Source organism: Oreochromis niloticus, linkage group LG8, assembly GCF_001858045.2.
Source record: "Oreochromis niloticus isolate F11D_XX linkage group LG8, O_niloticus_UMD_NMBU, whole genome shotgun sequence".
Taxonomy (NCBI): Eukaryota; Metazoa; Chordata; class Actinopteri; order Cichliformes; family Cichlidae; genus Oreochromis; species Oreochromis niloticus.
The window spans coordinates 22,736,312-22,760,875 of record NC_031973.2 but is presented as its reverse complement, the minus strand read 5'-3'; the positions used below and the strand labels follow the sequence as shown (position 1 = coordinate 22,760,875).

The following is a 24,564-nucleotide window of genomic DNA, read 5'->3' as shown; positions in this document are numbered from 1 at the left end:
TGGAATATGTAACACAGAGGTTTCAGTCACAGAACCAAGGTTAAATGTAACCGTACGGTCTGCCTTTAACGCTCCCTACAACTCTGGTAATCAGAGAATTTCATTTTTTTCAACTAAAGATTATACTGTCCTGAGGTAGGGAGTCAGTTGAGTCATACAGGCCTTTATACCTCTTTAAGTTGTGATCCTGCATTAAGATTGAATTTAAAGTAATCTAAAGATTACTTTAGATGAGTACAGACTTCTGTTATACTAAATGTCCTTTAACCAGTCAATTGTCTTAGAGTCATTTGAGTTGTTTGGCATCCCGCTGGGTCAGAATAAGTTTATATCTGAGGAGGAGTTTGAGAAACAAGCTGATGCTTACACTACGATCAAAAGACTTTCAATGGTCAAAGTAATGGATAGAAATGGACTTTTTACATTTAATCATCCCCCTCACAAGAGATATTCAGTTGTTTAAACTTGTACTTTTTCATCTACTGGATGTATAATCTGCAGTATATACTATGCCATCAAATGAGGAATTGTTGTGGTCCTGTTATTTTATGATTAATATATGCTGTGCATAGACACGTCTGTAGTTCTTACTAGAGGTCCAATCATGTCTATATAATTAACTGATTTATGAACTTCTATGTAATGATATTTGAACATGAACATAGTTCTGGGTGGTACTTTATGCAGGATCATGCTCACGGGTATCAGAAACACAGAGGAAAGCCACGAGCTGAAATATGTTACATACTGAATTGCAATCATTAGAGATCCTCCTAATAGCATGGCATTTTACCAGTTCAGCACTCGCTAGACTGTTTAGTTGTTTCTTTAGTTAACTGTTTAGTCAGCAGTTTTTGTGTATTGGGTTGCATACATCAGGGTAATGTTGGCCCATTGATCTAAATAGAGTTAGCATTAAAAAGCTTGATTTATTAACCTTTAAAAAAACTTTTACTAAAGTAAAAATGTCTCTATTGAAATTTAAAAAGCAAAATGCTGAGTCTAAAATGTTTAAAAGCTTTTTTTCTTGCTATACACTCAGGGCGAACCACCAGATTATGTCTCAGATTGTGACTTGGGTACCAATTTACTATTTATAAAAGACTACAGCGGCAAACAGCACAGGAGATTTCAAACACCAGAACAGTTTCAATATGAGGCCAGCCACAACAAACCTGATACTTAGAGCTTAAAAATCTTGATGATCTTGAAAAATTAATGAAAGTAAGAACAGGACACCACAGTGACAAACATGATACACTTGGATGTGAACCACTGAAACACACCCTTGGAGATTCTCCAGAAAGGACACACCCAGATGTTCAAAACCTTCCTTTTTTCAATTTAACGCATGGGATAGTTTTCATTTCCTATAATAATATTTCACCAAGGAATTCATCCAAACAATCTTTCAGACTGATTGAACTCATAAAGGTTCTGGTTGGAAAAAGTGTGTTTATTTACAATGAAAAAGTATCAAACAGTGCCAACAATCAACAGCGTGTGCGTTCCCAATCCCGGTGCCATGATTCGTGAAGTGTTTTGTCCTCCTTGGTGCTTCTGTACAATGGTGCACTGTTTCCTCCACACGTTTCCCCAAACCACCTGGAAACAGAAGATGCCACAATGAGTACAGTCCCTGCCACCGGCCGACAAAAACACCTTCACCATTTCAGCAAGAGAATGATTGAAAACACAGTAATACGAGTCCGAGAAGTAAATGTATTCCTGGTGTAAAAAACGCACGCCAACTGCCGCTCCACTGCTCTCTGAAGTAGAACTCCTTGATTAGGCAAATCAGATCAGCAACAGGTGAGTGACTATCCTCAGGTATGTCTGGCTCAAAGGTGGGAGACTCTCCAGGCCTGGTGTGGCATAAAAACTCACACACCATCTCGCACGCACACACACACACACACACACACACAAACTCATACACAGGGGACAAAAAGCAGACCACACCAATGAACAAGCATAAAAAGCAATCCAGAAAGACCAATAAAAAAATAATACTCATTACCCCAAAAATGAAACATGAGCACTAGTTCACCAGACGAAGGCCCCTGACAAGTACCTGCTGTGTTTCAGTGGTACATTGTGTTAACTACTGTCAGTTTCTCATGTGAAATCCTGAACTTGGCAGTCAAGACATAAGCATAGACCAAAATCATTGTGCAGATTCAAAACACAGCAAAATTTGCAACATTCATGTCAGATCATCCCGTTTTCACTTTGTAACCTGATTAAACCAAGTTTGCACTTTTCTATAACAACAGTGGCACACCCAGATGTTCAAAACCTTCAATTGTTTTCTCACTTTCACGCATGGAATAATTTTAATTTCCTACAATAATATTTCATCAAACCAATTCTTGAAAACAATTTTTTTTTCAGTCACTTTCAGAATGATTGAACCCATAAAGTTGAATTTCCAGACCCCAACTAACCAAATTTAGTGTTTTTAAGCTGCAGAGTAGTTTTCAGCTCTGCTTGTCAGTAAGATGATTCCAATCATATATGAACCATCTGACCTGATATATTTGCATTAAGTACCACCATGTGACCTGTAAATACAGGAGTGATTGTTACTGAAAAGTGGGCCCCTGTATTACTGTGTAGAGATTTTCTAAAACAACATAACTGATTTATGTAAAAAAAAAACAACATCTGTGCAAACATTACTGTTAAACCTCATGTAATATTACATGAAAACCAATGGAAATTTGTCTTTTAAACAAGGACTTTTCAAACTGTTGAGCAGTAGTGTGTATTGTATGCATGTATCTGTCTGTATCTGATCAGGATTTTCTCATCACTTCCAATCCAAGGCTACATTTTTAAACTGTGTCCTTCTTTAAAAATTGACTTCAAGTGTTTCAAGGCTGATGGGAAACTCTCCCTAACAAGTCCACTTTATTGCGTGCTCATGTATTCTCTCCTATAAGTGGCTCATAGGTACTAGTCCACTTTATGCATGCTTCCTAATCTGTCACGCTTATCAGTGGCTCATGGTTGCTTAAAGCCTATGTCTGTACTCGACCACAGAGGCAGAGCATCATTCAATCCTGCCAGCTGCCTATCTTGGTAGCATTTCAAGGATGACAGACTCCACTTTCTCTGCAGCAAGACAGCTCATAATGTTTTAACAGTCTCTCCCTGTCCTCATACTCCTATATCATCTGCTATAATCAAGAGCCATACACTATCATTGCATCTACACTACAGCTCAAAAGTTTGAAGTGCATTAGAAACGTCTGATTTTATAAAAACACTGAAATTCATGTTCAGATTTTTGTTAAATTAATGAGAAATGTCATGAAATATGAATGTTTAAAAGTGACATTGATCACAAATGATGAATGAGGTTCAGTGGAATATCTACATAGGTATACAGAGGCCCATTTTCAGCAATAATACCTGCTGTGTTTCAGTGGTACATTGTGTTAACTACTGTCAGTTTCTCATGTGAAATCCTGAACTTGTCAGTCAAGACATAAGCATAGACCAAAATCATTGTGCAGATTCAAAACACAGCAAAATTTGCAACATTCATGTCAGATCATCCCGTTTTCACTTTGTAACCTGATTAAACCAAGTTTGCACTTTTCTATAACAACAGTGGCACACCCAGATGTTCAAAACCTTCAATTGTTTTTACCTTGTTCTTTTTTCACTTTTCATTTCCTATAATAATATTTCATCAAACCAATTCTTAAAAACAATTTTTTTTTTCATTCACTTTCAGAATGATTGAACGCATAAAGTTGAATTTCCAGACCCCAACTAACCAAATTTAGTGTTTTTAAGCTGCAGAGTAGTTTTCAGCTCTGCTTGTCAGTAAGATGATTCCAATCATATATGAACCATCTGACCTGATACATTTGCATTAAGTACCACCATGTGACCTGTAAATACAGGAGTGATTGTTACTGAAAAGTGGGCCCCTGTATTACTGTGTAGAGATTTTCTAAAACAACATAACTGATTTATGTAAAAAACAACATCTGTGCAAACATTACTGTTAAACCTCATGTAATATTACATGAAAACCAATGGAAATTTGTCTTTTAAACAAGGACTTTTCAAACTGTTGAGCAGTAGTGTGTATTGTGTTGCGAAATCAGTTTTACCCCGGTTCTTTTATTCGTCGAGGGATCCAGAAATGGCACCGGAACTCAGTAGTTATTTTTACAAAATCTTTATTCATCTTTATTCATCTTCATTTAAGCATGCACTTCTACAAGGGAAGACGAGGCCAGTGTCCCTCTGAAACAATCTTCACCCCTTTGTTAGTTCCAGGCAGCTTTATAGAGGCGACCCCATCATAAATCCCCCATGGTGTGCTCCAAACTCTGTCTCTGTGTGTATGCACGAGCACATGAGTGCCTGTGTGTGCATACCTGGTATGTGCGTGCACGTGAGTGAGTGTGCATATAGGTGTGGGAGTATATTAGTTAAAACACTGTGGGTGTGTGTCTCTTCCTAGGGGCCATAAAAAAAAAACCATCTCCCTTCCAGACCACAGTTATCAAGTTACAAATCTACTTCTAAGCTCATGACACAATCAGGCCTTTGTTTATATCCAGGGCAGTGTCAGTGTCTCTACCATAATTCTACATTCTATCTTAACACATTTCTAAACTCTAAAATAAGCTAAACATTTCTACAAATCCCCCTTTTTATCTGCCCTATGGCAGATAAAACTACACTAAATCTTTCACCATAATGTTTTCATACTGTGACTCCCCATTTCCCAAAAAAGGTCTCCTAGTGTTGGACTTTGTATCAGATTCTCCCACAGCACGATTTATGAGTCTTACGAAAAAAGCTCTGATACAAGGCACACAACAACACCCACACGTCACTAATATTGCAGTAAAAACAGACAAAGAAACCATAATTGACATAAGCAAACCTTTCCATTGCCCAAAGACAGAGGTCATCCACGCTTCCAGCAGGTTATCCAATCCCGAATGCTCATACATTGTGGTGGACAACGTCCTTAGGCCTTCCAGAACTCGGGTCACAGAGCTGTCTGGAGCTGTGTTATTTGGAATAAAAGTACAATACATATCCCCAAACATAGCGCAAACGCCCCCTTTTTCTTCCAACGACATATCTAACGCCATCCGATTTTGTACTGCCATTAAAGATGTTGGACCCAACTTCTCAGCAAGTCCGTCAACTGCGTCCCTAGTAAGGTTCGCCAATCTCAGGACATTATAATGCACATAATTAATACGATCCACATTCTTGCTAGAAGTTACTGGAAAAAATGCAGAAATTATTGGGAGATTTTCAAATCCTCCAGCAATTTGGTCCGCTACCTTAAATTCATTTAGGCACACCCCTAGGAACCCCAATAGCATCTCTGTATGTTGGTGATCCTATTGTAAGGTCAAACGATCCTGGTGACTGTTTAGCCGACACATGACGTCTGCGCGTGGCTGTCAGTTGAGCGGTGCCGGGCTTAGCCAGCCGCACCCCCTTTTCTCCTACTAAAATGAGAGGTGCACCTAGACGTACCATGGCACAGAGACCAAAAGTCCCACTAGGACTTCTAACATACAGTCTGTAGCCACCATAATAATACAAACCAGCACATGCCCACAGGCCTATTTCGGTGCCGGTGTCTTTTGATACCTTGCCTCTGGCCAGGTACGTCACAGTGCACCAATCGGCATCAATCTCCCCAGCCTCATGCTCATGTCTGTCAGGGAAAAACACAGTAAAGTTAAAACATGTGTAGTTGGCTCTTCTCAGTGTGAAAAGACCAAGTACAGTGTCATTACCTATTGGTGAAAACAAACCTGCTAACCTAGTACAATTACCTTCAGAAGCCGCTTCTCTGGTGAGTCTGAGCATGCACTCAAATCCCCACTGGTCTTCGGGATATAGAGGAGCTGGTTTTGTGAAAAGATGTGGGTGGGCAGCTGCGCACGCCACACAATCTGAAACATTCTGTTCCCTAGCATTTTGGATGAGCCAATCTAGCCATAAATTGCTCTCATGGTAGCCAGTGGCCATTGAAATGAACTGTTTAGGTTTGAGTCTCGTATAATCTACCTCAAGTATTTGTGGGCCCGATTCTGAAAGTGACAATGGTGGGGGAGGTGTTAATACAATTATTTCAGCCACATCCGGTGCAAAATCTCTAAAATTAATTTTAATCAGACCGTATGGGTCCTTCCCTGAGACGTCTACTCCTCTGACTAAGTACACCACGGATCGAGCGGGCCACACAGTGTCATGCCAACGATTCAGTGAGAGGGTCAACGGGTTCTGCCCAGCTGAGAAGTCCCGCTGAAACCCAAGCTTCTGCCACGTGGTGTCCTTGTAGGGGTGCCACGTGCCAGAATACTCCACTATGGTAGACCAATGGTCACACGGGCCCTTCCAATAAGTGTGATAGGGGTAGCCAAGCTTCTGATTATTACACTCTATATCTACCATTGGATTGTAACCTACCCAGACATCATATCCCCGCCATGAACTGTTTAAACCTTTACATTTAATGACAGCACAAAGGTCGAATGTATACGAGGCTGTGGACCCTTTAACGTGGTCCAACTCTATACCGCCATAATAATCAAAACACTCATCTGATTTACCTGTTTCACTGCGTTTGGTTCGCTTCGCCGTGGCCTGTGATGGTGGAGTCGCCGGAATGGATTCGGGTCTGTCTCTGGGCAATTCACTTATAAGAAAAATCACAGTTACAATAACAACAATTATCACACCTAACACTACGGTTTCTCTCAAATTTCCCCTCAACCGGTCTAAAGAAGTTGACATGATGTAAATGTAGATGAAAGGCTTGTCTGTTTACATCTTCTCCCACGCAGAAGGCTTCTCTGCAGAGCATCAAATCATTTGTGCTGTTCACAGAATCACAATTCCATCGCTGGACTTCCTCTGCGCTGTCACTCTTGGAGCTTGGCACGCTCTCTCCATCCCTCGATTCTCACGTTCCAACGCTGCTGAAGATTTTAAGGCAGAGCACGTCGTACACCTTAGTTGTCTTCCTCAACGTCAACGTCGACACTCTTTCATTTTATTTAAAATTTTGCTGTGCAGAGTCTCCTCATGACGATCTCCTGCGCCATGTCTGCTGTGCTGAAGGTGATCTCTGATCCTCCTGAAGACTCTCTCCTGGCCTCAGCTCCCATCTTGTAGACGATCTCCTCAGTCACTCCTTCTCGTCATGGCACCTCACGACATCTACAGATTTAAAAATGACACTCCTCTCCCCACATGGCTTTCACCATGTGTCAACTCCCCAATGAGACATGTACAAGAATGTTGCACCGTCTCTCTAAAACAATCTCCAGGGTTTCCCACTTGGAGCAGCCATACTCCAACCTGTAACCCTGTGTAAAAACATCAGTCAGCAATTAAATGTTTAGCTTGTTTAACTCCCAGCTCCTCCTGGAGCCTGTATCCTGGAAGACAACGTCTGTTAAATCAAACTTCACATTTTCAACCAACTATAGATCATAAGAATAAAAAAGTATTCAGCATAAAAGACAAGTATCATGTGCAGGTTTTCTCAAATCATTAAATCACAATTATTGCCATAATTTGTCCCAAATCATGAATTCAATCCAAATTAATTCCACAATTTAATCGTGACTTTCCTTAAGCAATGTCACTCCACTTACTATGAGCTCAGTAGTGGCCAGCTAATGAGCCCATATTCAACTATTCCATAAACACTGCATCTCTTATTTGTTTTCTCATGTCACTTGTCTGTTTTCTGCTGAATCCTCTACATGCACTCTTAGGAATACAAACATTAACAAAACAGATGGACAATCCTGGTGGTCAGGCGCAGGTCAACAAGTTCCAGAGGTGCTATAAAAGGTCATAAAGTTAAGCCTGCTGTAAAAGCAGTGACACTGGTTCCAACACAGGATGTGTTTCACATTATTTTCACTTCTCCCCTGTAATAGTCAACATTTTCCCAAGAACACAGTGTAATAGCATAATCAACATATAGCCTGTAAACACAGTTCCCTTCACTCATAAACCCAGTAATCCTGTAGTAGAAAGAACATTAACCATTAGTGTGTCCTGCTGTAACTCACATAATCAGACACATGATTAACTCTCTGCTGTAGAAAAGAAATGTAAATGTTAACGCTGCGCACAAGCCCATGAATAACACAGCCCTGATAGATTGACAAACACAGAAAGTGGCATTTAAAAGGTTAAATCGTCACGCAACCTAGGATGCTGCTGTCATCTTCCTGCTCCTGTAAAAGAAACACATAAATTCATCCACCCTTTTGTCCTGTCTAGGTGGAGGTTAACCTTGAGTAGTGGTCAAGTCTTGTCAGCTATTGTCAGCTTTTACCAGTCAGTCAGTTTTTTCTCTCTCACTCATTCATTCAGCCATTCTTTCTTTGCTGATAGTGGAAATTATCGTCGCATTTTCATTTCCACCCACAGCAAAATGACGTCATTTCAAAAAAGAAAAGAAGAACTTTTAGATCGGATTATCTCGCTGAATCCTTTTTGGGCAGGGACTCTCTTTTTCTAATTGTCCCAAATAAGCGGCTTTCTCCAGAGCCCATTGTAATTTTTGGAGAAACTCACTTGCAACGGTTTTCTCGACATGTTGTATAGCGCTTTTAATTCCTGTCGTGCAGATCTGCTTAAAGAAAAGAAATTCACAAACAGAAATCAGTGCACTGTTCAAAAACAAAAAATAGAATAAAAATAACAGATAAAACTGAAAAACAAAAGTAAAAACAAAAGTAAAAAAAATACAGAAGCCCAGTCTTAGGACTTGTCCCAGAATATTATTTTTCTAATGGGTGAAAACACACCAAATCTAAAACTTGGTGCCATGGTAAAACCTTCCCCATACATCAGAAACAAAACAAAACAAAACAAAACAAAAAAAACAAAAAATCTGCTAGTTTTATTCATTTAAACTCTGGCTGCAGGATTCTGTTCACCCCTGTTATCATGTTCCCCAAAATAATACTAATTCAGTCGTCTATATATCACTTCTCAACCCACTCAATAAACCAGACAGGATGATGGTAACAGTATTTCCTACTTAAAATTGTGTTTGATCCTAATGAGCTTCATTGCGTGTGTGTGTGTGTGTGTTAGTCGGGTTAATACATTTACTATTTCTGTGTGCATATAGGTGTGGAAGTATATTAGTTAAAACACTGTGGGTGTGTGTCTCTTCCTAGGGGCCATAAATACCATCTCCCCTCCAGACCACAGTTATCCAGTTACAAATCTACTTCTAAGCTCATGACACAATCAGGCCTTTGTTTATATCCAGGGCAGTGTCTCTGCTATAATTCTACAATCTATCTTAACACATTTCTAAACTCTAAAGCAAACTAAACATTCCTACATGTCTAAACTCTAAAATAAGCTAAACATTTCTACAATTGTATGCATGTATCTGTCTGTATCTGATCAGGATTTTCTCATCACTTCCAATCCAAGGCTACATTTTTAAACTGTGTCCTTCTTTAAAAATTGACTTCAAGTGTTTCAAGGCTGATGGGAAACTCTCCCTAACAAGTCCACTTTATTGCGTGCTCATGTATTCTCTCCTATAAGTGGCTCATAGGTACTAGTATACTTTATGCATGCTTCCTAATCTGTCACGCTTATCAGTGGCTCATGGTTGCTTAAAGCCTATGTCTGTACTCGACCACAGAGGCAGAGCATCATTCAATCCTGCCAGCTGCCTATCTTGGTAGCATTTCAAGGATGACAGACTCCACTTTCTCTGCAGCAAGACAGCTCATAACGTTTTAACAGTCTCTCCCTGTCCTCATACTCCTATATCATCTGCTATAATCAAGAGCCATACACTATCATTGCATCTACACTACAGCTCAAAAGTTTGAAGTGCATTAGAAACGTCGGATTTTATAAAAACACTGAAATTCATGTTCATATCTTTGTTAAATTAATCAGAAAAAAGAAATGTGAATGTTTAAAAGTGACATTGATCACAAATGATGAATGAGGTTCAGTGGAATATCTACATAGGTATACAGAGGCCCATTTTCAGCAATAATACCTGCTGTGTTTCAGTGGTACATTGTGTTAACTACTGTCAGTTTCTCATGTGAAATCCTGAACTTGTCAGTCAAGACATAAGCATAGACCAAAATCATTGTGCAGATTCAAAACACAGCAAAATTTGCAACATTCATGTCAGATCATCCCGTTTTCACTTTGTAACCTGATTAAACCAAGTTTGCACTTTTCTATAACAACAGTGGCACACCCAGATGTTCAAAACCTTCAATTGTTTTTACCTTGTTCTTTTTTCACTTTTCATTTCCTATAATAATATTTCATCAAACCAATTCTTAAAAACAATTTTTTTTTTCATTCACTTTCAGAATGATTGAACGCATAAAGTTGAATTTCCAGACCCCAACTAACCAAATTTAGTGTTTTTAAGCTGCAGAGTAGTTTTCAGCTCTGCTTGTCAGTAAGATGATTCCAATCATATATGAACCATCTGACCTGATACATTTGCATTAAGTACCACCATGTGACCTGTAAATACAGGAGTGATTGTTACTGAAAAGTGGGCCCCTGTATTACTGTGTAGAGATTTTCTAAAACAACATAACTGATTTATGTAAAAAACAACCTCTGTGCAAACATTACTGTTAAACCTCATGTAATATTACATGAAAACCAATGGAAATTTGTCTTTTAAACAAGGACTTTTCAAACTGTTGAGCAGTAGTGTGTATTGTATGCATGTATCTGTCTGTATCTGATCAGGATTTTCTCATCACTTCCAATCCAAGGCTACATTTTTAAACTGTGTCCTTCTTTAAAAATTGACTTCAAGTGTTTCAAGGCTGATGGGAAACTCTCCCTAACAAGTCCACTTTATTGCGTGCTCATGTATTCTCTCCTATAAGTGGCTCATAGGTACTAGTCCACTTTATGCATGCTTTCTAATCTGTCACGCTTATCAGTGGCTCATGGTTGCTTAAAGCCTATGTCTGTACTCGACCACAGAGGCAGAGCATCATTCAATCCTGCCAGCTGCCTATCTTGGTAGCATTTCAAGGATGACAGACTCCACTTTCTCTGCAGCAAGACAGCTCATAACATTTTAACAGTCTCTCCCTGTCCTCATACTCCTATATCATCTGCTATAATCAAGAGCCATACACTATCATTGCATCTACACTACAGCTCAAAAGTTTGAAGTGCATTAGAAACGTCGGATTTTATAAAAACACTGAAATTCATGTTCAGATTTCTGTTAAATTAATGACAAATGTCAATAAATATGAATGTTTAAAAAGAGATTGATCACAAATGATGAATGAGGTTCAGTGGAATATCTACATAGGTATACAGAGGCCCATTTTCAGCAATAATACCTGCTGTGTTTCAGTGGTACATTGTGTTAACTACTGTCAGTTTCTCATGTTAATTCCCAACTAGTCGTACAAGAAACTTATTCACAAAGACATCAACACTCTCTAAAAGTGTTCAGTGTCTCTTCTTAAGAAACCAAACATTTTCCCACAATACTGTACTGATCATCCATTTTTTCTTTCCAAGGTTCCACTTTTCTATCAATAATCAAAGTCAGGTGTTCAAAATCTTTAGGTTTTTCTTGTTTCCCCACATTAAATAGTTTTCATTTCCCCTAACAAGTTTTCTACAACAAGCTTTTCATTTTAACTTTTTCATGCCTTTTCAGAACACTTGAACACATAAATCTGAAGCTTTAGACCCTGACCTTATCAAATGTAATATTTCTTTAGATCAGTGCAATATTTTTCTCTATTCTTAATGTAACTGCAGCTAACCATAATTAAGATACTTAGATATTAATTTTCAGTGCTCTTAGTGTGTTATGTTACTCACAGTTTTGCTGTCCGTCTCTTTGTCTTCATGATTAGCTCTGGTCACCCTTTTTCGCTGTTTTTCTCTCTCCTTATCCTGCACTTTAACGTGTCCTCAGATGTAATCCTGACTCCTCCCTCCCTGTTTCCACCTTGGCTTGTATTGGCAAAATTTCCAAAGTTAAGAGAAATCCAAAAAAGTATTTCCTCTTCAAAAGCTCTTGTCTTCCAGCTGTCAGTCTTGTTGTTGTCCTTTAAATGTGCTCAGTTCAGTTTCTGTTTTTGATGTTTTTTTACTTCATGTTACCGTGACAACATAACACAAAGCATTATGGTAGATTAAATCAGGGGGTTCTGTGCTCCTGACATCAGATAAATCCAAAACTGTGTTAATGATGTTCATCTTTAAGACACTCAATGCCTCAATTTACATAAATTATAAGATTTTACAAAACAGGGGTATTTTCTCATTATTATTATTTTCTTGTTTTGTTTTTTTAATTAGATTTCTTTACATACACAAAGAGAAAATCCAGGTCAAGTCAAATCTACAACCTTTTTCTTTGACCTTTTTAAGAACAGCTGTCTGCACTGATTTCTACTGTGTATTTTTACTTGTGATTTCAACTGTTTGATTCTAAATAAATGTGTGTGATGGCCCTTAGGCCGCTATATCTATACTTCCAGGATTGTTGGATTAGGGGAGTGGCTCAGTTGGAACAATGTTAGTTACTTTGGTTAATTGCTCAAATGTTTCTTGCTTTTCAAGGTCGTTTGGGTTTGTTTGAATTTTGTTAGCTTTGCACAGCACAGAAACACCCATACACAGACTGCACACATTAACAATCAACTGATGACACAAAACACTTTTTAATAAATGTACTTTTTATAGTACACATACTGTATATAGTCATGTGTCATGTCCATAATATGCCCTTCCTGTTGAGCCGGGGGTGTGACATGGTTGATTGTCCTAGGATGATACATTTAATGACACTCACACATAACTGAAGGCACAGACTCGACTTAATCATCTCTCAGTCTTCATATTTTCAAGGTGGCGGTGCCTGATAAAATTCTTGATAATTTTTTTAGACAACTATGCACAGGTCAGTGAATTACATTTTTAGGCATGAAAGAAATTTTCTAACATACCAAAAATATGTGGTAATATAAAAAAACCTTCATGTGTCAGCAGCTAATGAACTTCTGTCCTCTGAGGCGTGCAGTGAGTGTAGCCATCAGACTCTCTGCTAATAGTCAGCAATCGTCCTCCATTAGGTTTTCCCAGCCTGACATAACAAATATTTTCATGCTTCTTCCATCAGGATGTCAACCACAGCACAGCACTGAGACGTTGCTAGGTAAAGTTACAGACATTTACATAAATATGGAGAGCATTTATACAAATACTGGTAGATGAAGTCTCTGGCCGTATTTTTACAGCAGAGTATGAGAGTCGACTCAAAAGCAGATTCAGATGGCGGCACTGTACTTGATCGAAATAACAAAGCTTTATTTACAGATTGCACTTGAAGCTCTGAACATAAAGCGTGAGCTACAGGGGGTTCGAAGATGGGGTCATGGTCCAAGGGACGATAGTCAGAGTCAGTATTGTAAGTATTGATTTACTGTAGTTGGCTTACATCACCTACAAAAATGTATATATATATATTTCTACAGAGAGTTTTTGAACTGGATGCAATGGAAAAATTCCATGAATACATCTACATGGATGAAGCTGCGTTTAATCTCACCAAAAGGAGAAGGAGAGACCGTAGGGTGATTGGCCATTGTTGGTGTCCCTCGGTAGCGTGGTAGCAATGTCACATTGTGTGCTGCCATCGGCAGTCATTGTGTTGTCCACCATCATGCCAACCTAGGGCCCTACAACACTCACCAGCTCCTCATCTTCCTCAATCACGTGCAAGATGCTCTGTTAGGGCAGCAGGATGAGCAGCCCATCTATGTTGTTGTTTGGGACAACGGGGGTTTTCACAGAGGCCTCCAGGTTAGGGAGTGGTGGTTTTATCAATCTTTGCCTTCCACCGCACTCCCCTTTCCTGAACCCCATTGAAGAATTCTTCTCCTCATGGTGGTGGAAGGTATATGAACACCAACCTTACACCAGGGTAAATCTCCTGCAAGCCATGGAACTGGCCTGTGGTGACATGGATGTGGAGGCATGTCAAGCCTGGATACAACATGCCAGGGGTTTTTCCCCCCGTTGCCTTTCCAGAGAAAATGTGGCCTGTGATGTAAATGAAGTCCTGTAGCCTGACCCAGTATGGAGAAATTATGCTGTGGTGGAGTAATGCACTTCTTTTCTTTGTACTTCATTTTTATATTTGTGTGCTTTATTTCTACGTACAAGTAGAAAATGCACCAGATTTCTGTTTTTTGGCAAATTCTCTTTTCTATATACAAGTGTTAGAAATGCCCAGGTATTTTGTTTTGCAACATGCATTTAGCCTAAATAAACATTTATTTCTACCACTTCATGTCCTGAGCTTTGTGTTTTCCTTTTTTCTATGTAGTGTTTAGTAACTACTGAGTAGAGTATATGATTTAGATTGACTTTAGGCATGATTTGACGGCATAGTTCAGTTTTGAGCACAGATTGAACTGTTTTGGGGTGAAAGTTTGGTTTTGCAAGAAGAGTCAGAGGTTTTGTGAATGTAGCTTGAAAATTGGGTTTTGTGTTCACTGTTTGGAGAAAAGGAGAGCAGCTTTCCAGGAATGTGTCTTAGCAATTGTGAAAAACTGTAAGCACATCAGTGTTCAACTGGTTCATATAAATGTCTTTTCATGTGATAGTTTGTGTGTGTCATTTGAAAACAAAACGCCATTTTGAGAAGAAATGACATTGTTTTGGATTTAAAGTTTCATTTTGCAGGAGAATTGAAGGGTTTTGCCCGTTGTGTGTGTGTTTTTTGATTTGTGTGTAGAGTTCTGATGATATGAGGCAGGCTTTCAGGAAATGTGTGTAAACAATTGGGAAAAACTAGAAAAAATTTAAAAGTTACCCCGTCATTTACTTTTTTTTGAGCGATTAGGAAGAGGCAATTTAAAAATGTAGCAACAGCAACTATGTGATGATGTCTTAGGCTGTCTATAGGACAGCAAAAGGGAAGATTACAATAAAGTTTCATTGAAAACATCACTGACTGCTGGTAGGAGAGACACTGTGACCACAGTCAGTTTACAGTTTTTCCCAGTTGTCCTAAAAATCATGGGTGGACAGTGAACCAGACTCTGAAACACACATGATACGTAATACAGACTTGGAGTGATCACTAGTGGGAAGCATAATCAGAGTATGATTACTGTACAGTACTATAATGTATATAGTGTTGAGAGTATGCATCAATTGTGGGATTGTATGGGACTTACTTGCACATAGTTGTATTGCAATTCTTTGAGTGTTTCTGAGTTGCGTTCTGAGTTGCTCTGTACCTTGCAGAGCTGCTTCATCCTCAGATTATTTCTGTGCAAGACACGGTCCAGTGTTGATAAGCTGACCCTATCAATATTCTGAAATATGTTCTTGTCTTCTATTGTTTTTCTTTGTATTTGCTGTACTGTTATGGCGTTATTTTCTAGAACCATGTTTATGATTTCAGTCTCCTGTTCAGGAGACAGAAGACGTTCCCGACCACCTCGTGTTGGTAAGTTTTCAGCTCTGCAATACAAAAAGTATACTGTAAAATACTGTGAATAGGCCTACTATGTAGGAATACAAAGTAGGTATACATTTCCCAAATACGTGAAACATACTTTGCAGTATTTTCACAGCCTACAGAACAGTCCACAGGCAGTACTGTGCTACAGTAATGCACTCATTGAGTACAGTGAGATTTCTTACATATTCTCATTTTGGAAAGTCCGGATGATAGATGCTACAGTGTACCTGCTCAAATTTGGCTGTACTCTTTGCCCAGCCACCCTCATTGTTACACCATGGTTGACCACATGGTGAACAAAAATTACTTTGATCTCATCGTAGATTACATTCCTTGTCCTCCCCATCCTCCTCCTCTTACTCTCACTCCTCTGGCTCTGCCTCTTTTTCCATTGTTGGCATCCATTGCTCCAAAACAGAAGAACTCACCTGTTGCCCTTTTATAAAGCTCTGATTTCTTAATTGCAATTATGTGTGAAAGGTGTTTACCCATGTGAGGAGTTAGTATGCAAGTAGGGCAACTGAGTTTACAGTTTTGAATGCCAGTGTGTTTTTTGTGCAAACAAGAGATTTTCTTCATGAAAATTGTGCCAAATGCAGAGAATTGTGTGTAGTGTTTTGAAAAAGTGTGTTTTAAAACTGCAATTTGAGTGAAAAGCAGGAATTGTGCTTGTAGTTTAGCGGAATTGGCTCAGGGGGTTGGTGCATCAGTTGTAGTCAAGTATTTGTGTGTAAACACTTGGGAAAAACTGTATCATTAAAGACTCAGACTCTACAAAAAATGTAGATGTGTTTAGTCACAAGTAGTTTGCTCGTGCATTTACATTTTTAAGGTACATTTTTTGGTTTGAAATAAAAAAAAACAAGTATTCAAAAGAAAGGTTTGTAATCGTGGCACATCAAATTTGTGTACAGCGCTTTCAAAATTGGACCAAGTCTAAAATTAACTGTAAATCATGATGTTCTTTTAGTTAGCTACCTGTGCAGTTGAGATCAGTAATTTTCCTAAATTCAACAAAGCCCTGCACCTTCTTCCTCAACGCTGTGATAGAATAAAATCAGCTGTCTAGAAAAAACACAACCACAACAAAAACCCCTAAAGATGTCAAACCTTGTTTTCAAAAGTCCAGTGGTGTTTGTAAAAGAACGTTTGTAAAGATTAGAATTGGCTTTGGTGGAGCAGATGGAGTATGGGTGTCTAAATCAGACCTCACCTAGGCTGTAACACCTCAACCCAGCTCAAAGGACCATTAACAGCTACTGCTTCTTGAGCTGCCTCCAACCAGAGGATCCTTTTTCACTACCAGTCGACCAGCAGCTATTATATTTAAGTTTAAATTTAATAACTTTTATCTTATTTCAAAATAAATGTTAATACAAAAGACAAAACTCTTTCATTGTATGGTTTCTTCATTAAATAACATATATGTTGGTACAATTTGCTTGGAGGAATTGAAGGTTTCTCCCCTCCCCTTCTCTGTCAGACAGTGACAACAGCAGCTGTAAATGACTGACAGAGAAAGCAGCAACATTCATTTGTGGAAAGATCGACCCTCACCTGACCGTCATGCACAATTCAAGTCAGAGCAGAGTCATTTAACATATTTATTGACTCTTAAAGGAACAGGAAGTAAATGAACAGGGATCCTCCTTCTCTAACCCATGATTGGGAGATATGATTTTAAAAAAAACCCCAGTAAAAATCAGTCCTCAAAGCAGACCGTTTCCTTACAAATCTACTGCAGTGGAATATTTATTCTTTCTTTAAATTGTCAGGAATTTGTTTTGATGCTTTTTGATATTATTTCAGATCAAGTGTTGAAGTTAAATGGCACAGCTTCCAAAATGGAAGAGGGATTTAATTCTAACGTCTTAAATTGTTTTTATTGTTGCATTTGATTGTGAGTGTCTGAAGAAGAAAACGAGAGACTGGGAATATTGTGCACATTAATTTAATTAGAAGAAATTACACAGATATTACATTATTATTGTAAATGCCATGGGTTTAAAACTGAGTTCTATTGGTTAAAGTTTTTACATTGACAGCAGTCAGAAATATACTGACAGACCTCAGATTATCTAGGATCATTGTGGTTCCTGAATTAATTTAATGGGAAAAACAAAACAAAAATCACTCTGTCCGTTTTTGTCACAAATCATGTCCTTGTTATAGGAATGGTGTATAACATTTTACAGGATGGAGATAAAAAAAAAAACTAAATAAAAAGACCACTGAACTTCCTCTGAACGACAAGTGTTGAACGACAAGTGTTGTACTTTGATGCTTTTATTACAACATGCTGACCTCAGCCTGGTTTAATACAACACGCTGATGTCAGCCTGCTGAATGTAAAAATGTAATGTTTATGACTCACACTCTGTGGGTGACCCTGCACACAAACAGAAATGATTAAAAAAAATCCCTCCTTTCACTGTGGAAACAATAAAAAAAAAAAGATGGATGCAGTTTAAAAATTAGCACTTTTATTTAACTCAATTTTCCATACAGAAATACTCTTATAGCTTTAGTTGTAATAGATCCTTTTGCTGATGTCAGCATGACAATATCAGCAATATTTTATAGATCATTTGAGCTGAGTCAGCAAGATGACATCAGCAGCTTATATAGGTCATTTATGCTGATGTCAGCACTGGTAATATGGAAATATATTGTAGTGTATTAATCTTTTGTGTCATTGTGAAGTCATATAATGTATTGGAAAAAAATGTTTTAAAGAGCTAAAACAAAGAAAGTTCTTATGTCAGCCAATGACTAACAGTATTTCTTTAAAGTTTGGAAATGATACAGTGGAAACTTTTACCTCATTTTAATAACACGTTTTGGAGCTTTTGGTGCTGCATCACCGTCCTGCTGTACAGTGTTTATATATCAGTGGCCCTGTGGGATTTGTGGTAATAGGAATTGGGGAAATAATTATGGAAAATTTCTGATGCTTTTATTAAAATCAGTGATCGAAATATATGAGCACAGTATTATAGAATTGATCCTGTTTTCCTCTGACAGTCGCTCTGTTAGTTCTACATCAAGTAAAATGAACAACAAAGCAATTTCAAATTGCTTTTCATGTTAAAGCTTTTTAACGCTATTATGCTTCTCCGCTTGTTGTCCAGTAGGGGGCAGTAATGTCCCTACATACGGAAGCATCAGTAATCTTTAAATTAGAACCAGAAGAAGACGTATTCGACGTTTTATTATTATTATTAGGTGGCTAACAGGACGGTGTTTCGGCGAAAAGACGCTCGTGGAATTTTCTCCTAACTGTAAATTATAGCTTTTGATAAGTTTGATAAGTTGGGGTTAAGTTGAAATAGTTTCTTGTTATTGTTGAATTCTGCTGGAGTTTTCAACTTCAGCGTCGTTGGGCTGGATAGTTCCAGGAAAGGCTGACTCTGAATCCTCTCCTAGGGTGTTATGGCTTTCCAGAGTGGCTGGGGGATGGTCATGGAAAAGTTCTGGGATTCAGGGATTCCTTGTTTACATCCTCTCGGAGTACGTCTCGGGGGCGGGCTTGGCTCCGCCCTCATTCTTTAGGCCTGACGTCATTGTCGCTTGTGTTTTTTATGAATGAAAGAATCCAACCTCAGAGAGCAGCGGAGTAATTCCGGGAAAAGGCGGACTGACATTTTGTCGCCGGAGTTGCGTCGAGCCATCAGGTAAATCATTACTTTTTAAGAAAAATACTAAACATTAAAATGTTTAGCCGGTATTCGGGGTAACAGCTGAGCACTAGAGGAATGGTATCTGCCGGGGGACGTGCCAACCAGAGTCCTCGAATGGTAACCAACCAAGGACAAATGAGCAGTCAGCAGTTGGCTTTAATCTCCTTTAGCCTGTCACTAACCGTTTATGCTAGTTGCTAACAGTTCATACTAGCATGTTTAAGATGATACGAATAATTTGGCCCCGCTCTGCATATTTCTGTCTATATCTCGGCTAGACTGACACCCGGAGGGGGGAGTTATCACTTCCTTATTTCACAAGTGTGCTTAAATACAGTTTAAATGGATAAAAGTCTACATGTCGGAAGGGGCTCTAGTGATAGCTGTTTACTATAGCGCACATTTGCCCTACGGTGTCCAGCTCCGCTCTTTAAGGGTAAGGCTAGATGCTAACTGGAGCTACATAAATAAATAAATATAGGTCCCAGGCCTGGCTTGTGTTAACCATTCGGTATTTAATCATTGTATATTAAGTACTGAAGATAGACAGGAGTGGAATTTCTGAAATCGTGCTATAGCTTAGGTTTAGCTGCGTTGCGTTCACTTGTTGCTTACCACTTTACTTAAGAAAAAAACAAAAACTACTATGTCCTCAAACTGGGTATTTATAGTGTGGCACAAATGTGGATATCCTGTGTTGTTTGGACTGACCGAGAAAGACGCGGTCACCCACGGTTTTCCTATATTTGTACTGACCGGCAGTCTTGGTGGAGCTGAGCAAGGGCTTTATTGCTGAATCACCCTGACTTTACGAAACGGCGGTCTCCTCGGTTTACAGCCGGAGTCCGACGGCTGGTTGGACAACCGCTGTTGCTGCAACCTCTACTTCCTACGCATTTCGGGAAATGCAGTTTATTGTCTGGCCATAATAGCATTGTTTATTTAGCCCTTTTAGTTTACCATCCAGTTTGCCTGAGTTGGAGGCCCGTGCAGCAAGTTATTGTTTTATTTATTATGACTACGCAGTTATAGCAAATGGGATTCCCCCCAGAAGGAAAGAGATCAAACGTGACATTTTAACTCAGATGACCCTTTTTGGTTATGTTTTGCTTGTGGTTCACTTGTTGGAAATGTAAGTCGTCTCCTGTAATGTCTAAGCACATCAGCAGTCTTCTTTTTATAGTCATTAAGGCATCAGGTCTGTGTCTTTTATGTATAATTTAAAGAGGAAAAGTCACAATATAACTGAGGTTTGTAAAAGTGTTATGACACGATTTAAATACAGCTGTGGATGTCTTTTCAATAATTAAAATGAACACACGCTGTTTTTTGGTGATTCATGATTTAAAAGAGAAAAGAGGCTAAAAGGTTGTTAGGGATCAGTCTGGGTGTCAGGAAGAAAAATAAAGAAAAAGAGACGACTGCACTCATCTCTTAGCTCATCACAGACGCTGCCAAAAGGTCAACAACAACCTTAAAGTAAGCGGTGAGCGCTCTGTCATGACATGCAGCTTTCTGTGTTTACTGTGTTTTTTCTCGCCCTTTCTGGACTACAGCGTGAGAGTGGCATAGGGAAAGACCATTCGCCCTAAGGAGAAAATCCAGTGTTGCAATAAATGAGAAAGTTAACAGAGTGAATTTGCAAAAGTAAGATGGGAAAATCCCCATGGTTTGCATGATGTCAGAGTGAAATTTGGTGGTCTTCATTAAACATTATCATACAAAAAGTTTTAGCTGTATAGCTGGCCCAGAGTACCTTCACGTCACGTCAACAGACCACTTCTAGGTGAAGGAAAGGCAACAAAAAATGTCTCCAGCTGAAGTGCTGAGTGATCTTTTCTTTTTTTGTTTAAATAAGCAGCAGTGACTAAGGTGGGGGTAGAAGTTGAAGTTGGCCCACTTATGTTAGACTTTAATCCCACGCTGTGGCATTTGAAAGGTGTGTAGGCAGTCCTGATAAGAGTCTGTGTCAAACCTGTGTTTCCCAGGTAGACTCTTTAAGAAATGTTATTACAGATTTGTTTTCAAATCAAGTATTGTAATTTTTCAAGTTTAACTGTTTGAAAACTGTCGCTTTTAAAAACCCCATGTTCAAGTTTTTGCTTTTTTTTTTAAAGCCAAGAGCCTCGAACCGTTGGTGTTGTGCTGACAAGAGGAAGTGTTCAGGGAATTGGTTAGGACACCTGCTTTGAGCAACCAAAGGGCAGCCACATGATAACTTCCTCCTGATAATTCCAGCTAACAGAGAAAGGCATGTCACTTTCAAAACCTCCCCTTTCTTTCACATGAAACCACAAATTATAATGAGACGGCGTGCTTTGGAGAAGCACGAAAGATCTGCAGGTTCTCCTTTTTCTTCAGTAGTGCATGACTGCATGTCTTGTGAGCGGATGGTGAATGTCAGGCAGACTATGAACCAAAAATGCACAGTGTCCCACGTTTCATGTGATGTTGTTTGTGTTTGTGTTCCTTCAGATTGTGTGTATCTGGTTTTACTGGTGCTTGGGGAGGGGAAAAAACAAAGACAACTGGATCATGACGACAGAAAGAAACAGCAAAGCTCTGAAGGTAAAACACAGCCAGACATAAAACCGAGTCATGGGGGGTTTTTGTTTTTGTGGGGGTTTTTGTTTTTTCAAGAGAGAAAACTGTAATTTTGAAAAAACGAAGAAGAAAAGAAAGTATGTTTTTCTTTCTCATTCTTCCTCCTTTAAATGTTTCCTCTCTTCCTGTTTCCTCCTGTTTTTACTTCAGGTGAAGCAGGAATGCGGCGAGAACGTGCCCTTCCTGTCGGACAGCGAGCTAATGTCCCTGTCGGTGCGAGAGCTGAATCTCCACCTGCGTGGTCTCTCCCGCGAAGAGATTCAGAAGCTGAAGCAGCGGCGTCGCACCTTAAAGAACCGGGGATATGCCGCCAGCTGCCGGGTCAAACGGGTGTCTCAGCGAGAGGCCCTGGAGCAGCAGAAGATGGAGCTGCAGAGAGAGGTGGAGAGGCTCGGAGCCGAGAACGCCGGCATGAGGAAGGAGCTGGAGGGGCTCAGCGCACGCCTGGCTGCGCTTCAGAGATTCGCCAGGGGTCTGGAAGCGGGAGGAGGCAGCCTACTGGCTACGGCCCCTCGCCTCAACACCGCCTCAGTCATCACCATCGTGAAGAGTCCGCAGCAGCCTCAGCCACAAAGGGAGCAGGAGCCATCCTAGAAGGAGATGCTGAAACCAGACTGGGGTTTGGGGTTTGGGATTTGGGGTGGGGACGGGGAAGCCTGCAATGCAAACACACGCACACATCTGCAGGCCTTAATACTCACGCAAGCAGGAGAGCAGGATGACTTGTAATAATAGGAAAATACTAAGCGCCTTGTTCACATTACAATTGACAGAAATCCGATCACAGCTACGATCACCTTTCTAACAAACAAGGAAACAAACAGGTTCAATACTGTAGTTTTGATAGAGATGTCCTCTGTTGACGATCCTCCATGAAACAGCAGTCTGGTCAAGTAAGATTTACTTAGTGATTTTTTTTAATTTTTTTATTTTATTTTTTTTTAATTGTTTTTTTTCCTGAAGCACTCAAAGTTTCAAATTCTGTTTAATGTGAACAAGGCGTCGCACATATTTATGCACAAAAAACCCTCACAGTCTTTCCCTTGAGCTACACGGGGACTCTGACTGAAGCCCAACCAAGCCAAACAGGGTTACTGAGCACCATTACTCCTCAGCAACCCCCCACAGCGAGGCTGGTGTAGCCTGATTATGCTACCTAAAGGCTGGGGCGCCTTTCTGCTTCCGTTTATGGCACCTGACCAACAGCAAAATGCCAGGGTGGAGCTTCCTCGGTCTCCATAATGCCTTTTAGTCTGAAATCACTAGCTTAGCTCAGCCTCGTGTTCCCACCCCCCTATATTTTTTTTTTCTTTTTTCGTTTTATTCCCTGTCAATGCAGTTTCTCACCCTTTATGTCACTTTATGTGCCGGTGGGATAATCTAATCTGTGTTCACCTCGTTCCATTGATGGCTCTCTAGCTGCTTTAGTCATGAGACTTTTGGGAGCAGAAACGGTCAGAGAAAGGCTGAGAAGTGCTGCCTGAGTGTATTGTGAATTTCTCTAAGTTGTTGATTCACTAAGATTTTCCAGTTTTTTGGGTGGGGGGGATCTCACCAGTCCAAAAAGACAATTCTGTACTATCTGTGTGCTCATTTTTCCCATTAATGCAGTGCCTTCAGTGTATGAAGGAGCTCACCAGTCCTCCTGATTGTCTGAAACGACACATTTCTTATTTCTCATTGTGATTTCTGTGGATTTCCATCTTTTTCTGAGCTTTAATCCCAAATTTCTCGTTTCATGAAAACTCCCGTGCAGCAGTTTGGCCAAGTCTAGTGTCGGTGGCTTCCTCCTTCTGACGACAGATGTTGGTCATTTTGCTAAAATAAATAATTGAATAAACGAATGTGTGGAAGCGGAATCACGTCTGGTAGGAATTACGCTCAAGCCGATGCAAATCCTCTGCAAACATTCCCGTTGTTGTGTTGTTTGTAATGTCTGAGAGACGCAAATGTTGAGTGACATTTATCAGATATATATATATATATATATATATATATATATATATATATATATTCTAAATTTTATTTGTATTTAAAAGTAGATATTATGACAAGACAAGCTAACGAGTGCTGTGATGTTCTGTATGTTTTCAAAAAGTACTTATGACTAGTCTGAGGATATTCTCACGTCTAATTATTGTGCTGCGTGGCGACGATGATTACTTTACAAAACGTTTGATTATTAGCTGTGTAGAAATATGCTCAAAGCCAATGGCCATATTGATGTATGACGATTTGTGTGCGTGTGTGCGCGTGCGTGCGTGTATATGTGTGTTTTACGTATATTTTTGCAATGTTTGTACTAGCTCGTCGTCGTGGATATCTTGGAGGGACATTATTTTTCTAAGATGAATCGTATGTTGTTTGTGCGGAGAAAAAAAAAATTGAGGTCATTTCTGAATGGGCGGGGCAGGCAAGATACACAGGAGGTTAGAGAGAGAGGGAGAAGACTGATGGAGACGAGGGTGAGAGTGGAGGGTTGAGAAGGAGCCGGATGATGGAGAAGGAAAGTAGGCACAGCAGACTGGAAAAGAAGGTGCATAGAGGTGGTGTTTTATTCACTTGAAAAGCCTCCGTCTGACGTAGGCCTGTTTCACTCAGCAGGCTTAAATTTCATGGGAGTTTAGGCCACTGAATAGTGCTAGCAATATAATATATTAAGTAGGCATGGTAACACATGAAACTGTGTTGACAAATAACTCCTAAAGATATGAGGCATATATTTAGCTA

The 24,564-nt window shown here is 39.5% G+C and overlaps 1 protein-coding gene and 1 long non-coding RNA gene across 6 annotated transcripts; both read left to right on the top strand.

Annotated features, from left to right (window-relative positions):
- The first annotated feature begins 4,373 nt into the window (after positions 1–4,373).
- On the top strand, positions 4,374–9,215 carry LOC109203118 (uncharacterized). The gene is made up of 2 exons (XR_002063045.2): positions 4,374–4,437; positions 9,161–9,215. It is a non-coding gene; the product is annotated as an uncharacterized LOC109203118 (long non-coding RNA).
- Positions 9,216–18,779: 9,564 nt separating this feature from the next.
- maff (v-maf avian musculoaponeurotic fibrosarcoma oncogene homolog F) lies at positions 18,780–24,564 on the top strand. Of its 5 annotated transcripts, XM_005448020.4 has the most exons (4): positions 18,780–19,224; positions 21,348–21,481; positions 21,706–21,798; positions 21,985–24,564. In XM_005448020.4, exons 3-4 carry the CDS (start codon positions 21,766–21,768, stop codon positions 22,426–22,428), a joined length of 477 nt encoding a protein of 158 aa, XP_005448077.1. In that variant the 5' UTR covers positions 18,780–19,224; positions 21,348–21,481; positions 21,706–21,765; the 3' UTR covers positions 22,429–24,564. The 5 variants fall into 5 exon arrangements, with proteins under 5 accessions (XP_005448077.1, XP_005448076.1, XP_003438574.2 ...); XM_005448019.4 differs by lacking the exon at positions 21,348–21,481 and having other exon boundaries at positions 18,781–19,224; XM_003438526.5 differs by lacking the exons at positions 18,780–19,224; positions 21,348–21,481 and adding an exon at positions 19,243–19,347.

Excerpts from the sequence above, each read along its gene's own strand:
- maff (XM_005448018.4), top strand. The coding sequence starts at position 19,589 with ATGTCGGAAGGGGCTCTAGTGATAGCTGTTTACTATAGCGCACATTTG. Across the intron at positions 19,667-21,705 it reads TCCAGCTCCGCTCTTTAAGG|ATTGTGTGTATCTGGTTTTA; the intron begins GTAAGGCTAGAT and ends GTGTTCCTTCAG. Across the intron at positions 21,799-21,984 it reads GAAACAGCAAAGCTCTGAAG|GTGAAGCAGGAATGCGGCGA; the intron begins GTAAAACACAGC and ends TTTTTACTTCAG.